The sequence below is a fragment of the Suricata suricatta genome, chromosome 5 (assembly GCF_006229205.1).
Source record: "Suricata suricatta isolate VVHF042 chromosome 5, meerkat_22Aug2017_6uvM2_HiC, whole genome shotgun sequence".
In the NCBI taxonomy this organism is placed as follows: domain Eukaryota; kingdom Metazoa; phylum Chordata; class Mammalia; order Carnivora; family Herpestidae; genus Suricata; species Suricata suricatta.
In genome coordinates, this window is record NC_043704.1 from 117,651,319 (window position 1) to 117,669,131 (window position 17,813).

The following is a 17,813-nucleotide window of genomic DNA, read 5'->3' on the forward strand; positions in this document are numbered from 1 at the left end:
TTAAATACTGCATGGTTTGCCCAAGCTAAGATGAAACCACATCATAAATCAATAAGCATTTTGCATTTTCTTTCATTATCTACTCAAAGTCATGCGTACTGCACCTCTAAACATTTCATTAAATCCAATGATACAGCAAACACTCCCAAAATAAACTTAGATTGTATTGCAGTTTCACTTAACAGTATGTAAAATGCTGTGTTGTGACAGGTATCAACTATCCATTAGATACTGAATCAATTTTTCTTAAGCACTACTAACTGCTTGCTTTTCTTGCAGCTAGATCATTCTGAAAATTTCCTGTTAGACCTATGAGTGCGAACATATGGTATCTGTCCTTCTCTGCCTGACTTATTTCGCTTAGCATGACACCCTCAAGGTCCATCCACTTTCCTACAAATGGCCATATTTCATTCTTTCTCATTGCCATGTAGTACACCTGATGAGTGGATCAAGAAGATGTGGTATATATACTGAATTCAGCAAATTTTAAGCAAGTAACTCCAGAAAAACTGTTATTTCACCTAGCCATTGAAAAGTGCCTCTCCCACATTAAAGAAAAGTACCAGTGAGTGCAAATTAAGAGCAAAATCCATGGCAGATACACAAATGCTAAAGGATGTTTTTAAAGAAACACCAAGAATAAGTAATTAAGACATCAGGAATCTCTGTCCAAGAAATACTAGTATTAAAGGAACACCTGGAATAAAAATTTTTTAAATCTGCTGAGTCCCTCAGTTTTGTGTCCTGAGCTGCCAAGTTGTAAAAGGCCAAGCAAAGTGAAACTACCAAAGCACAATTGAGCTTGGGAAAAAGAACCATGCAGTTAGAACCAAGGGAAGGTTTGGCCTTTCCACTTTCAGCCCTACCATTCACAGTAGTTTTCCATTTAAAATGCAGACTCCAGAGATCAATATTGATGCTGTTGTGCACAAGCCCAGGGGGCATTTGAAACGATCATTTTATTATCTCCTCAGGTCAACAATACATGGTTATTACTGGCACTGCCTTTTCTACTCATCTACCCGTGCGATGGGTGTCTTCGAAAGTGTTTTGTTTTCCACCATGGCAAGATCTCTTTCCTTTATTTTTCTAGGCATGAGACACTTGCCATTCTAGCCAAAATCTTACGTTTTGCAGGTTTGGCAATTTAGGTGTCATGCAGAGTGAACACAATGAGCTCCATGTTTAAAGTAAAAGTAAAACTAAATTAGGAATACTTGACATGGAAACCTCCACCATTCAAACCTGCAGGCTCTTCCTTCTACCTGGTGCACCTGGACCCCACTGGCCTCTTGCTGAGCTCTACTAAGTAGAACTCACCCACATTTCCTGGGTCCAGACTGTCTGGTCACCAGTGCCATCTGTTGCTGACCACGCCCTCCACCCTGTGCAATTTTCCACAACGGTGTCCTCTTCACGTTGCTCACTTGGTTGCTTGCTTTTTATACTTAGATCACAGCACATATGACCATCTCTTTTTATATACCCACTTACACAACATATTCCCTTTCCTTTTAATGTCCCATCCCCACATTCTCTCTTCCAACTATCTTCCTGCTCCCTGTTTAAAATTTTGCATGACTTTCAGACCAGAAGTTCAAACTTTTGTTTCTTCGCTTTTCTCTTCTTTCACATTAAGCTGTGCACAGCACCTGGACACAACTCTCTGGCTGGTAACTCATGCCTTTACATGCACAGAGTTCACTCCTTCCCAGCTTCTGTTTCTGTCTAATCAAGTCTTTCCGCACTTACCTCAGTCTCCTTCGGGAACCACTAGCCCACATGCTAAGCTTCTACTCCAGCCCTGCATGAACCTCGGTCAATTCCCTTCCAGCACAGCAGAGCATTCTTGGGTTTGAACTTATCTTTGCTTTTTAGACAGTAACTTTTGTAAGAGAGAGTCTAGTACTTGAAATGCATATTAATAGAACAAATAAAAACTCTTTTGTGTTTTCCTCTTCTTAGTTCCATCTTTGTGTAGTTTTCAAGTTTAAGAATAGTGATAGGGCTCTTCTTGCACCATGGAGAAGAGAAGTCATACATTTTAATGTGAAATCGAGTATAATAAAGAACTCAAATCATTGACACTCTGGCCTTTGGCACTACCTCCGTGCTCCACTGGAATGGCCACATACTGTAAGTTACTTTCCCATCTCTCACCTTGTTTAAGAACCGTTCTTTTCAGTGTTAGTGTTTTTAAAGTTTTAATTGTCAGGGCTGTGACAGTACTGTGCTCTAGCATTTCATTCAAAAATATAGTAATTAAGCCACATTTTAGATTAAATCAGCTTTTCTGTGCTAGTCTAAGAAGCACATGGCAAATTATCATACTGTTTCCTAGGTTAAATGTGCTCTGAATTTCAGACAACTAATGGGTAATTGAATTTGATAACCACAACTACTGTACACAGCAGCAGGTGGTGTGTGGTGTCCCTATGGCTTAAAACGATCCAGAAGTATTCATCGTAAAATAAAAGTAATGTTATTAAACAAAATATTTTGAAATTAGCCTTTCTCTCTCAACGATACTGTCATTTTAAGTATGTAGGGAAGGTCATGCCCAAATACGTAGTATGAGTATTGGTTCATAAATGAGTGAATTCCACATGATGGTTTTGCATTTCTAAAGATTGTGTAGTAGGCTATGAAGAAAGGCAAAAGACATATTGGAGAGGTCTTTGAAGGATATGTGTTTTTAAGTCTTGAACAAAGACATTACATTCAGAGGCAGTGTGGTAGAGTAGAAAGAGCCCTAGATTTAAGTTAAAGAGCTGATGTCAGGCTTGCCACAAATTAACAGTGCAGTTATTACAGTTGACAGGAAACCAACCCAAAATGTAGTAAGCAAAAAAGGAATTTGTGTTGGATGATGTGGCTGAACAGCGGGAGTAGAAATGACGGCAAAGGACCCAGTGAAATGAGCAGTACTCTTTTTTTCTCGCCTTACTCAGCTTCTTCAGGGTCAGCTCCCTCACTTCATCCCAGTTTGTCTGCCAACATCTTATAGGGATTTCTGTCTCTTCAGGAGAATAGAGCAAGAATCTCTGTCCCATTAGTCCCAGTCCAAATCTTAGTATACCTGACAGATTGTGCTGTCATTTCAGACCCACTTGTGGCTGAGGAGAAGTCCTATGTTTATTGGCTCAGCTCTAAGTCACTTGCATCAGGAGTTTAAAACCATACTCATTTTCACCAGAAGTACATAAACTAAGACTGGGAAAAGGTGGGATTATTGCTCAAGTAATACTGCCCCCAAAAAAGAAGTGGATGCTGCACAGAAACAAAAGAAAACCAAACCTAGAAGCCATGACAGTGACTCTATATAGTTGTACGCTCTCCATGCTTGTTCCCTTGCCTATAAATATAAGAATAGTTGTTCTATACACTTTACAAAATTGTTCTGAGCAATAAATAAAGCAATATAGTTGGAAAGACTCTATAATCTATATAATTGGCACTATATAAAAATATATATACTTATAATTTAGATAACCATTTATATGAAGATCTTTCATTCTACTTACACAGATCTCTTTCATGTCATTAAAATAACTAAGGATAGACCAGCTTCTAGTGAAGCATTCCTTCATAAATATGACATTTTATGATCCAAGAAATATAGAGAATAACCATTTTCACATATGGTTTCCCCCATTAAGAATGAACCACTTAGTTAAGGCATACCATCTAAAGTTGATAAATCAAGAAATAGAAGTTGAAGTATATTACTTGAAGTTAAAAAGGCACTCACAGTGAAAATTGATATTACTCTTGGGAGTTAGTTGGAGGAGGGGAGAGGGAAAGGAAGGGATAAGTTACTGAAATATCACATCTTTCATAGTAATAAATTAATGTATACTGTGTAGAGTTGACAAACCAAGAAATGGACTTATCTGCCTATCACTTATAGAGTCACAGAGCAATGGGCAGAAGAACTAAAAACATAAATGGTTAAAAGGAGATACTTTTGCTATGTAGAACTATGATTTATGCAAAGGAGGCAAGTGTAATTTAACTCTTTATTTTGCATCTTTTTATACTATCTGAATATTTGCATTTGTTTTAATTATATTTATTTAAAATATTCTTTAGGTGATCAAGATATCAAAAACAGAAACTAGAAAAGAAAAGCAATCTATTTGGTGGCAATAGAGTTGAGCAAGCCTAGCAGGCAAGAGTCATGAAAAATAAAATTAAGTAATGAAGGATAAACCGTGAAAGCGGTTTGAAGACACAGTGTTTATAGGTTGATGGTCTTTATAACACACATGAATTATAAATCTCTTAATATACCAAATGTACTAGTTATGTGACTTTAGATAGACCACTTCACCTCTCTGTGCCTCAGATGCCTTGTTATAAAACAAGGCTTGTAACAGCACTCACCTTATTAGGTGCGATTAAATATAAAACAGGGCCTGGCTTATAACTCTCAATAAACATTAGATATTAGCTGCTGATATTACTGCTGTTATCAAACACCAATAAGGAAAAGGTAAACATGATAGAAAAATGGGCAAAAGATATAAGTAGGTAATGAAAAGAAGAAACATAAATGGCTTATAACACTACTAAATAAGATCTGCTTCATGAATAACAAAGCAAAAGAAATTAAACCATAACTAAGTATCATTTTTTGACAAGCAAATCTTCAGAACTCATGAAAGAACAATCATATTTCGGGTAAATTGGAGTTTGAGGAAGTGAGAACCCTTTTACATTATTGGTAAAAGAGAAAAGTGATAGAACTTTTACAAAAGCAATTGGCGTTATTTATTAAGAATCATTAGAATTTGTTAATCCTCTGAGCCACCTATTTCATTTCTAGAAATTTATCCTAAGAAGTAAGGTCCTGTGTAACAATTTCTCCATGGAGAAGAGTGCATTTATTTGAGGAAGAAGTTGTAAATAAGTTACTAGTTGGTTGAGTAAATTATAATATATTAATATCATGTAATCCATATGCAGTCATTAGAAAAATGATATAGAGAGAAAATGTATTGATGTGAAAAGATGTTCACAGTGTATTTTTAAACAAAATAAGAAAATGTTTAAGTGAAATATACAGTAAGATATATTTTGGTTATAAAAAACAAATCTGTGTGTGTGTATGAATAATTATAACATAAAAATAATTTATATACAAAATCAAAGTGTTAGGTGGGATCAAAGTGATTTTCATTTTCATCTTTTGGTTAAATACATATTTATTGGAAGTAGATAAGTTACTCATGATCAACTCTGGTCCAGAGAATCCCCCATGAACATGCTTAATAATAGGCAATCTTTATTTTTATTTATTTATTTATTTATTTATTTATTTATTTATTTATTTTTGGAGACAAAGAGATTGAGAGAACATGAGCTAGGGAGGGGCAGAGAGAGAGGGAGACACAAAATCTGAAGCAGGCTCTGGGCTCAGAGCTATCAGCACAGAGCCCAATGGGGGGGCTCCAATCCATGAACGGTGATATCATGATTTGAACCAAAGTTGGACACTCAACAGACTGAACCACCTAGGCGCCCCAGCAATCTTCATTTAAATACAAATTCTGTAGGGGCTCCTGGGTGGCTCAGTCAGTTGAGCTCTGACCAGTTCAGGTCATGATCTCGTGCTTCCTGTGTTCCAGCCCCATGTAGCCTGCTTCAGATTCTGTGTCTCCCTCTCTTTCTGACCCTCCCTCACTCATGCTCTCTTTCTTTCTCTTTCTCTCTCTCAAAAGAAATAAACATCAATAAAATTAAATAAATAAATATAAATTCTATAAATGTTAAAAGTCTAAATTTTTTTTTCCCACCCATGAAAGAGCAGAAACATGTTTTTGAGTGATTTCGGTCATTTATCTGCAAAACTGAAATACTGCCAGTATTATACTGAAACATCTACTTTTGAGATAATTCACAGTGTGCAAATGCCTCCAGCTTTTCTTAGAGGTAAAATAAGAACCCCATTAAACAGCGGGCTCTTAGATGACAATAAATATATAGTAGGTACCTTTTTCCCTTATTAAGCAAATGCTTATAAGGAGGTTCAATGTACATCATTAAAAAAGAGGAAGAAGTGGAGCACTAATTTTCCTTTTTCAAATAAGCATGTTATACTACTTAGAGGTTCTTACTAGAAAATGCTGTTTAAAGTGTGATACCAGCGAATGCTTGGCACTTAGAGTGAGTGACATTTTGAGACCACACTTTTTGTATTCCTTAAGGAAAATTTAATAGAGAAGTTAATGGGATGGCAGTAAGACTCAAAGAACCATGTGACTAAGGAAACTTGAGATATCATCTATTTATGCAACAAAAATGTACTGAGGATCTACATGTGCCAAACATTACACTGAGTATTGGTGATATAGATGGAAAGGTCACCCATGCCTGTCCTCAACAACTCCTCACTGAAATAGGCAAACAACAGCTATCATGGGATTTAATATGTGCACAAACCTTGCTCTAAAAATTGTCTCAGAAAGTAGCTTTGTAGGGTTGGTTACAAACACACATCTCTAAGGATATTCATTATTTCTCTTGGTACCATTATCTCTAAATAGACTGCAAAGTTTCTTGAAGGCAAGTTCTACATTTTTCTGTCCCCCACAGTATATAGCTAATTATTTGGAAGGTTCTCAAATAATTGCTGAAGGAACCCATTAGTATAGGCTTTCAGATGAAGGCAGAGACATTTTACTAATTCTCTCATTAAAATCTATTCCAGAGGACGCTGTTTAATATTCTCCATACTACTTCTTCCAAATATTTGAAAAGCTTGTTAGTTATCTTCCTTAGCTCAACTTTCTTTCCAAATTGACCCATAGTTGTAAACAAAGGGGTGATGAGAAGGTGTCACCTTTTGATGAGAATAAACCAAAACTATTATCACAACCAGAAAGTATATTTCTTATGAATCTTTTTAACTTAGAAATTAGTTTCTTATATCTTGACATTTTTCTGAAGGTAATTCACTTTGATATTTGCTTTGGAAGCTGATATTCAGCATGAAAGGCATTTATTTTGATGCCTTTCTACATACTGCTGTGATATATAATTTAAGAAAAGAAGTTATGGCCCTTTTTGCTTAAGAACTCCTTGTCCTGGCAGTCAATTTCATCCCAACTTCATTTTTTGGACACCAGGTGGCATCACCTAGCAGGAATGAGAATCTTTAAGAAGTGGCTAGGAAGCAAGCGCTCAGATGACCTCCAGCTTTAAGTCAGAACCCCCAATGCCTGCTGCCCCATACCCCCGCCTGCTGCTGTGTCTGTGTTTGTTTTTTCTTATTCATGATCCCTGGTTCCTGTTTCCTGGCTATGACTCTGACGTCTCCCTACCCTAGCTCTTAATGTCCCTGTTCAGATTACTGGAAAGTGACCTTGGCTTATCCTGTGACTCTGTCCCTGGTCTCTCAGATTAGGTCTGATGTTCACTCACTGGTTCTCCAGAGCTCAGCCCCATGACTTAGAACTTCCTGTGCTCCATGTCATGCAATGCATGACAAATTGACCTACCAAAAATAAATAAATAAAAGAAGTCCATACTGATGCTTTATTATCTTAATTCTATTGTATTTTAATTTATTGGTGTTATCAGTCAGATGTAAGTGACAGAAACTCAATTCAAATTAGCTTAGGCAAAAAGAATTCATTGGCCTCTTTCACAGAGCTAAACTTTGGGCTACATTTGATGGGCTACTCTGAGCATGCCAGGACTCAGAAATTCACACATGTCTATTTTTTTCTTTTCTATTGTCTACTCTTTCCTTGTTCTTTCTTGCCTCTGATTTCCTCTTAGGATCAACCTCATTCTTCCCTACTACAGATACCTGACTTACCCTAACAAGCAGAAGAGGGTAGCTAATGGCATCTCCAAGCTTATATTGTTGTTCTAGCTTAAAATAACACTTCCCAAGCTAGAACAACAATATAAGCTTGGAGATGCCATTACTCTGAACTGATATTTTCCTAACCCAGGCGCATGGAAATCCCACAGAAAAAAATTCATTTTTTCCTGAAAATGAGCTGACAGTTAAAGTTTATAGGCCACAAAGGGAAAAACAATCCACCATGAAGAAAAGCCAGGAGATAAACAACAACAACAAAAAAGTGCATCAATAGAACAAGGACCCTAAAGAACTAAACAAAAATTATAGAAGTCTGAGAATAATTATAAAATGAGCATTTTAAAAATTACTGAAGAGATGAATGTAGGAACAAGGAAAATAGGGAGAGTGAAATAGGAAACAAAAGAACTTTTCAAAAAGAAAAATGCAGATACTGGCTTTAAAAACTGAATGAGACTGGGCCCCGGTCGTCCGCCCGCGCCCGCCGGAGCCTGTTCCCGTCGACGGACCAGAGTCCGCGAATTCTCCGCTCCGAGCCGGTCCGCACTGCCCCGATCCCAGCTTCCTATCCTTTGAAAACACTAAAAATAATGTCCCTGCATCAGTTTTTACTAGAGCCAATCACCTGCCATACCTGGAACAGGGATCGTACCCAGATTGCTCTTAGCCCCAACAATCACGAAGTCCACATCTATAAGAAGAACGGGAGCCAGTGGATGAAGGCTCATGAACTCAAGGAGCACAATGGACACATCCCAGGTATGGACTGGGCTCCCAAGAGCGACCGCATCGTCACTTGTGGGGCAGACCGCAATGCCTATGTCTGGAGTCAGAAAGATGGTGTCTGGAAGCCAACCTTGGTGATCCTGAAAATTAATCATGCAGCGACTTTTGTCAAGTGGTCCCCGCTAGAGAACAAATTTGCTGTGGGAAGTGGAGCACGACTCATCTCTGTTTGTTACTTTGCGTCTGAAAATGACTGGTGGGTCAGCAAGCACATTAAAAAGCCCATTCGCTCCACAGTCCTCAGCTCGGATTGGCATCCCAACAATGTTTTGCTGGCAGCAGGATCGTGTGATTTCAAATGCAGAGTGTTTTCTGCCTACATTAAAGAAGTGGATGAAAAGCCAGCCAGTACACCATGGGGCAGCAAGATGCCTTTTGGTCAGCTGATGTCAAGAGTTTGGTGGCAGTGGCACTGGTGGCTGGGTGCATGGGGTCAGCTTCTCTGCCAGCGGGAGCCGCCTGGCCTGGGTCAGCCATGACAGCACCGTATCCGTTGCCGATGCCTCAAAAAGCGTGCAGGTCTCAACTCTGAAAACGGAGTTCCTGCCCCTGCTGAGTGTGTCGTTTGTCTCGGAGAACAGCGTCGTAGCTGCTGGCCATGACTGCTGCCCGATGCTCTTTAACTACGATGACCGTGGCTGCTTGACCTTCATCTCCAAACTAGACATTCCAAAACGGAGCATCCAGCGCAACATGTCTGCCATGGAGCGCTTCCGCAACATGGACAAGAGAGCCACGACTGAGGACCGCAACACGGCCTTGGAGACGCTGCACCAGAATAGCATCACTCAGGTGTCTATTTATGAGGTGGACAAACAAGATTGTCGCAAATTTTGCACTACTGGCATCGATGGAACCATGACAATTTGGGATTTCAAGACCTTGGAGTCTTCAATCCAGGGCCTCCAGATAATGTGAAGCTGAGTGAGCCTCCCAGATCCAGCATGACAAACTGACAAAAGTGACAGAGTGTGCTGATATGGCCCCACCGTTTGCATGGTGGTGAGGAGAGCCAGCTGCAAGGAAACACTGAAGACACGCATCACGCAAATGTTTGTGTGGTTTTGTTTGAATATAATTGATGAAAGTTGGTTTTTTAAAAGCAGCAGTGATTTGGGTCTTTTGTTTTTTGTTTTTGCTATTTCATTCCATTCTTGACCAAAGCTTCTCTTGAAGTAGTTTATTTTGGAAAATTGTCACACTAACTTAAAGGAAAGGGTGCAGAGATATGTAAGTTGTCTGCTGAACAGTTAAATAAAAATCCTGAATGTGTAAAAAAAAAACAAAACAAAACAAAACTGAATGAGATAAATGTCATATTAAACCCAGCTGGTGAGCCAGAAGATAAAGTTGGCAAATGACCCAGAATGAAGTACAGATTAAAACAATATAAAAAGTTGGCTAAGAGACATGGAGGATAGCAGGAAACAATTCAGAATACATCAATAAGAATTTTAAAAGGAGACACCAAAGAGAATCAATTTGTGATAATATTTAATGATATAATGGATGATAACTTTTTGTAATTGAAGAGAGAAATTGAAACATCACATTATAACCTGAACTGGATAAATTAAAACTAATTCACACCCAAATATATTGTAGTGAGACATGAGATCATCAAAGACAAAGTGGCAGTGTTAAGCAACCAGAGAGGAAGGATGGATTACTTATGATGGAAAACAATTGAAATGGCACCAGTTTTCTCATTAATGTTATTAGCTGCCAGAGAGCAGTGGAATAATATGTACAAATTGACAAAAGACAATAGCCAAATACCTAACCTTTAAATTCAACTGAAATATCATTCACAGATAAGAATGAAATAAATGTGTTCAAGTAGACAGAACTTACCACTCATAGATAATCAGTGATAGAAATAAGAAACAGCACTCAGAAAGAAACAGTGGTGAGCAAAAAAAAATTGTTGAAACAATCATAAATTTAATAAGGAATGCCTGTGACAATAACAATAATGGTTATTAATGAAGAAGTATAAAATAATGCAGAATTAAGCACTCTGTTATCTTCTACAATGATAGAGGAGGTAGAGATGATATTATGCAGAGAAGGGGAGACAGCAAAAGATCTGCTTATTAATACAATCCAGTTTTCACTCAAGAAGTCATGTTCATCAAAATGTTTCTCAAAATGGTACACAGGAGTCTGACAACAGATTTCAGTTTTGCTTAGAAATGTTGAAATCAATTCATATGAAATTCTAGATAATATTTAATAATTTCAAACCATCTAAAGGATTCTTGTCTGGTAAAACATCTTCCCTGGGGTCCTTCCATTTTTCTTCAAGATTTTAGGCTCTTGCCTTTGTAGCTGTAGTGTTCATATACTCTTTCTGGAGACTGCCCTTCATCCTTCCCATTGTCTGTGTAGTTTCTCTTACTCTATATTATGCTTACCTCATGTTTTCTTATTGTCAGATTTATGATCCACCCTAGGAAGCCATCTCTTCAGTCCTCTCCAATTCCTTGGAAAAGGTTACACCTCCATGGGTGGACAGTAGGGTACATTTCTACTGTACCTGCTGTTGATATGCTGTAAGATGTAGATGTTTTAAAAACTGTCCTTTATGTGCTCAAGTAACTTTGAATTGATGTTCTAGGCAACGAACCAGTTTTGGGAGAGAGTTGAAGGGGTTCTGTCTACTGCTGTATATTGTCACTAAGTCATGGGTAGCTTCTTAATAATTTTAGACTCTATTTGAATTTTAGCTCTTTACATTGACGAACTTAGTGATGTTCTCTAGTCTGGGCCCAGGATGACCAGCCATGTAGTAAGAAAGTGAGTTGTACTATGTAAAGTACATCTGAGGCAGAGGTGGACACCAGGGCACTGATATAATGAACACCAAGAAATGACTGACCCAATGACCGGAATATAGATGCTGGCATGATCAGCTCATTTTCTTTCCATAGTCAAGCTACTTAGGAAACAGAATCATAATAAGCATCTGCTTTATTAATTCACCACAGGAAATTACTTTCACCAGAATTTCAAGTACCCCAAATCGTATGATAAAAAGCAGCCTTTCCCATAGACAAAGCTCCATATAAAGGCAAATAATATCCAGAGGGTTGTACGGTGACCATGAAGACAGATGACAGATAGATGCATCTTTCACACAAAAGGTATTTTTTTCCCATGGAATGTAAAATTTTTAAATGCTTGGCAACCACCCCCTGAATCCATACTAACATTTAGGATAACTTAAAACTACTCATAGTTTGTGAGGCTAACTAAAATTTGCTCTTGTCATCTTTACATATATCTGGGATGATCACAGGCAGTGTTTGATTCTGTGATTCTTCTAGATTCTTCCATGACTAGTCAATCCTTGTGATTGATACATTACATTTTTGTCACTATGCATAAATGTCATTTGGCTCTATCGAATGTCCTTTAATATCTGACGTGGAGGGTTGATAGTGATTCCCTCTTCTTCTCTATGTTGTGACCAATGGCATACATTCCTAAGACAGTGGCCTAGTGACAGAGAATAATTCATAACTAGATATCAGAGCCATCTATGACATGAACTAATCATGACTTCAGCCTCATGGAGGTTAAATTTCCAAAGGTTGGTAAACTGGCTTCTATTAACATGACCTAAAACACTGCACAGTAAACTTTAGGGGGAAGGTCATAAACTTCCTTTAGTGTCTGAAAAAGCCCATGCCTCTCACCTAACGGACTGGAGAGAAGTGGATCTAAACAAAAAGACAAAACTTATCAATAGTTTCAGTAGCTCTGGGTTGGGATTGTTTTTTGTCCTAAGGCATATTTTCTTTCCTATGTGTTTAAGCCTGACTTCATTTTGAACAACCAGAAAATTTTATTTCAGGTGATCATTGCTGAATTTTTTCCTAGAAAAAATTTTCCAGAGAACAATGAGCCAAATCAATATGCGGTCATAATTTTAATCTAAATGAAAAGTGCTCTCTTGGCCTGAAGAACATAATATGTTTATATTACTTGGGCTCCATAATGAATTTACATGGCAGGCTTATTGCAAGTTTTATGTGGGCTCTGCCTTACTGGGGCATGTAATGCTCAGGGAATCTGATTAAAACTTTGGGAAGGAGCAGCTGCTCAGCTATAGGGGGTGAACTCAGGGCCCATTTTTCAGAGCCTGACTGCAAGCCCTGACACCCTCACCGGCTACTGGATGATAAATGAACTGTCTTTGAATGCCCAGCTCCTGTGTTAATAGCTTTAAAATATTGGTTGTTTATGAGAAAGAAGTTGGGAGCTCTTATCAATTTTCCTGACCCAGAGGGTCTCAAATACATCATTTTTTTCATTGCCAGAATGACATGCAGCATTTAGAGGAAAAGGAAGACATTTTTTCACCATTTAGTTTGTTCTTCATGGGTTAACAGTACTGGTTTCTCATTTCAAAAAATAGTGGAATGAGTGCCAGGGAATTCTTATGTGAAATCAAACACATAAAATCCAGACTATATACTCTCTGGCATCATCCTGTAGTGTCAGAATTATAAGTTAAATCTGATTTTTCTCAAAGTGCTTAATTCAAATTGGACATATGCAAGTCAAATTCAAAGCCTGTGCCAAATAGCTTACTACCAGAATAGCAGTTAAATGGTAAAATCTGATTTAATGTTTAACTCTAATATGTCTGGAAATTTATACTCTTTTTATCTTTAACCTCATCCCCATCTTCATCTGCCTACCTTGTTTTTATGGACATCAGAATACCTTTCTCAGTGAGTGAATTTGTTATTACGTGACTATTGTCAATTAGATTTTCAGGCATTGTCTATTCTTATAGCTTTTGACTTTTAGCCTTTTCATTAGCATGTTTATAAGAAAAAATTATGAAAAGTAGAAAAAATATAATGTATTATTCAACTTTCTTTTTATAAGTAATTCTGGTAAACATTTTGGTGGAAAACTTTAATCTAGAACATACCTCATGTGGATAGTGTATTTTACTTTTCCATGGAGAAGTGAAAGCTGGTCTGAGAGTCTAGATGATGACTTTCACTTACTATCTTTATACCACTGAGCAAGACAGTCACCTTCAAGTCCACGTTCTGATTTTATCAAGATGGCTGCTTTAATATACCTATATGCTTAATCTTAAAAAATATAAATCTGTTGGGATTTTATAAATGAGATTGCACAGAAAAAATAGATTATGAAAGCAGATAAGACCAATGTTATAAAGAAATAAAATTGTCGAAAACCAAAGCCTAGTACATGTTATTTATTTAATAAGATGGATACAAGAGACTATATATCCATAAAACAGGGATGAGTTGAAATTTAAAAAGTAAAATCATAAAAATTGAAAATATAAAAATAAAAATAAAATTTTCAATAGATGAGCTGATATGATTGTCTACTTAAAACTATGAGACTCAAATGGCAAAATACTAGAGAGCTCAGAAATTTGGCTGGACAGAAGATAGACACACAAAACCAGCTTTCCTAGATGTCAGCAACAATTGATGATAAAATATAATGGGAAAATTATTTTGTTCATAATAGCAGTTTAAAATCTACACCCATTAGAAAAGCTCTAAATAATAAACCTACAAGATATCTGAGAAGAGAAATAGTTACTTCAGTGAAGGACAAAAAAGACCAACTCAATAAATGAGAAGACCTACTATGAAATAGGGTTGAAAGATTCAATACTGTAAAGTAGTCAACTCTTCCCTCAAGTAATCTATACCGATAGTCTCCCTGTTAAAAATCCCAACAGATATTTTTAGAGTGATTCTTAAGTTCATATGAAACTTCTGCTTAAGACAGCAGGATAAAATATACTAGCCTCCCTCAAAGCAAATTAAAACTATGAAAAACATTGAAAAACAGAAGTTTTGCATAGCCCACGAAATAGAAATAGCCACACTTTAAAGCACTGGGTGTTATATGGAAACCAATTTGACAATAAACTATCAAATAAAAAATTTTTTTTAATTTAAAAAAATTTTAAAAATCTGCAAAAGTTCAAACAAAAAAAATAATAAATAAAGTAAAACCATAAACTGAGTAAGATTTAAGTATGAGATATTGCTGTCAATAATGTGAAATCTTGAATGAGGGATGGAAATATGCCAAGCCAAGTTGGTTTTTCTCAGACCTGACAGCAGATCACTTACTGACAGGACCAGCCAATAATCCGTTGTTTAGAGAACAGATAAGATCAGGTAAGTGGGCCAAGGTAGAAATGGGGGAAATAGTCTGACCTTTCAGAATGAAAGATGAGGAGAAATCATGCTGACCCACATTCAAGTTTTCTAGCTAGGATATGGAAGAGGCTATTTGCATTGGAGTGGGGGGCAGCAATTTCCAAATCAAAACATAACCCATCTGCAACCTGTGGGTCTTTTCTCTATGCCACCTCAGGTTGAATGCTATAGACTGCAAAAAGATGTATTCCTACCAGAAAAGGAACAGATTTGGTGACAGATACTTGAGACAAATATCTTATGGCAGTTTTAAAACATGGCCCCCAAATTATTTGACTCTTTTCTCATGAAGAGATGAAGTCTTTTTTACTTTCCATTGGATTTATAGAAGACAGAGGAAGAGATGCTGTGCCAGTTTCCAAACCCAGGCCGTAAGAAACCAGCAGCTTCCACTTCCCGTCCCTTGGGACACTCCCTCTTGGAACCCAACCACTGTGAGATGGTCACGCTAGTCTGTGGAGAGTACTACCTGGAGAGGGAATGACAGCAAACAAGACTTCCCAGATGGGTGGGTGATCCATCCTTGAAATTGACCCTCCAACCCCATTCCAGCTGTCCCAGCTGATACCAGGTGCAGCAGAAAATAAGCTGAACCTACTGAGTTCTGTCCAATTTACAGATTTGTGAACAAATGACTGATTGTTGGCTTAAGCCACTAAGGTTGGGGTGATTTGTTATACAATAATAGATAATCAGAACAAAACACAAATTCAAACTGCAGTCAGCCTCAGCTTATTCAACTTTATTTCATCCCTTACCTTGAATCCCTGTACTATTCTTTAATAAATAGCCAGTAATAATTAAAAAGGAGTATATGTTCATTAGAACTACAAAATATTTTTTTAATTTAAGCCGAAGAAGAGCCCACAATCCCCAAACATATTTACCAAGAATTAAAGTGTAGGCAAAAGAATTCTCCATTATCATGAAGGCCAATATTCTCTCTATATCTACACTCTATCTATCTATCTATCTAACTATATATACATATATAATTTAAGAATTAAAAGAAGAGACATAAAATAATCAAGGGAGATTAAAAGGGTGCTGGCAAAGCTCAGGAGAAAAGCTGGAGAGATAAATAAAATCACTTAAGAGATGAAAGACACTTTACAAGCAACAAAAATAGAATGAACTTCTCTGAAAACATGTCAAAAACATAAAAAACACACTTGAAATAACTCAAAACAAAGTAGAATAAAACAAAGATATAGTAATGACTATGAAGAATATGATAGAAATGGATGTCAGACATTTGGGTGTTTTTGAAGAAGAAAACACATGGAAAATATTTTAAAACATGATAAAACAATATTCTTCTGAAATGATATAATATGTGGACTAAAAAACTTAAAGAACTCACTGCATGCCAGGAAAATTTCATTTGGAATCATCAGCACCATGAGATAATTTGGCAGAGTTACTGAATTTCAAGTTTAAAGAAAGAATTATGGGGGCATCTAGGCAGAAAATCCAAGTCACTTATAAGAGCAGAAATAATCAGGTTGGCCTTGGACTTGACCACAGTGACATTCAATTTCAGAAGATGGAAAAGCGGCACATTTTCACTTATGAGGGAAAGAATGTGAAACCCAAGCCAAATTGTCCTTCCAAGATAAAGGCAACAGATTGGATGTTTTTATAAATAGTATGGGGCAATGGGCTATTCCTTTGGGAGAAAAATTCACATCATTCCTAAAAAGAAATTGTAGATGGGATACAGGGCTAAATGTTAAGAAAAAACAATGAAAATATTAAGAGCAATTTCTATAGTTTTGGATGTCAATGATCTTCCTAAGTAAAATTCAGAATTTTAAAACAGTAAAGTAAAAAAGTAACCAACTTAACTATACAAAAATTTTAAAAGTAAACAACAGCAGAACTAGTTAGAAAAGAAATAACGGGAGGGGAAGGGGGAAAGAGAGATGGGAAGAGAGAGGGACACAGAACCTGAGAGACTTTTGAATACTGAAAAGGAATCAAGGGTTGAAGGAGGTGGTGATCATGGAGGAGGGCACTTGTGAGAAAGAGCACTGGGTGTTATATGGAAACCAATTTGACAATAACTATTAAAAAAGAAAAGAAAAGAAAAATAACGGCAACATTTGTGACAATTAGAGGTTTTTAAAAATAATTTTTAAAGTTTATTTATTTATTTTGAGAGAGCCGAAGGGAGCGCAAGCAGGGGAGGAGCAGAGAGAGAGAGGAATAGACAGAATCCCAACCAGGCATGGCAGAGTCAGCACAGAGCCCAATGTGGGGCACGAACTCACAAACTGTGAGATCATGACCTGAGCTGAAATCAAGAGTAAGACACTCAAGAAACTGAGCACCCAGGCACCCCAAATGATTAGAATTTTAAATACAGAGAACTACAAATCAGGATGAGAAAGAAAGTACAGTAGAAAATTCTATAAAATATGAAAAAATAATTTACAGGTGTGTGTGTGTACATGCACAAAATATATATAGCCAAGTAAAGTGGTGTTTATTTGCAAATAAGAAAATACAAAATAAAATGAGATATTTTTCATGCATCCAATTAGCAAGATTTAAGGAGTTTATATTCAGATCAGTGTTGGCAAAAATGAAGAAAATCAAGCATTCTTACACACTTTTGTCACTATCACTTGAAATTTTAAATGTACCAGGAAAACTATTTCTAATAATATACCTCAGTAAACATTTGCTTATGCAGACAAAGAGACCTATCAGTGCATCAGTGGAATGACAAAAATGTAAACAGCCAAAGTGCCTATTAATAGGGAAGAGATTAAATGTATTATACTGCATACAAACTAGGGAAAAAAGCAGGAAAGAGTATCCAATGGAAAAAAGACGGCCTCTTTAGCAGGTGGTGCTGGGAAAACTGGACAGCAACATGTAGAAGAATGAAACTAGACCAATCTCTTACACCATACACAAAAATAAGATCAAAATGGCTGAAGGACCTG

At 37.0% G+C, this 17,813-nt stretch overlaps 2 protein-coding genes and 1 long non-coding RNA gene across 3 annotated transcripts in view; 2 read left to right on the forward strand and 1 right to left on the reverse strand.

Annotated features, from left to right (window-relative positions):
• SLC9A9 (solute carrier family 9 member A9) overlaps positions 1-17,813 on the forward strand; it is a 534,926-nt gene that overhangs the window by 173,335 nt on the left and 343,778 nt on the right. The window lies entirely within an intron of this gene.
• The window catches only part of LOC115292171, a 55,730-nt gene that overhangs the window by 9,892 nt on the left and 28,025 nt on the right, over positions 1-17,813 (reverse strand). The window lies entirely within an intron of this gene.
• On the forward strand, positions 8,318-9,655 carry LOC115292168 (actin-related protein 2/3 complex subunit 1A-like). The gene is given in 2 exon segments (XM_029940100.1): positions 8,318-9,012; positions 9,014-9,655. Coding segments are annotated over 2 exon segments (1,113 nt in total). The 5' UTR covers positions 8,318-8,427; the 3' UTR covers positions 9,542-9,655.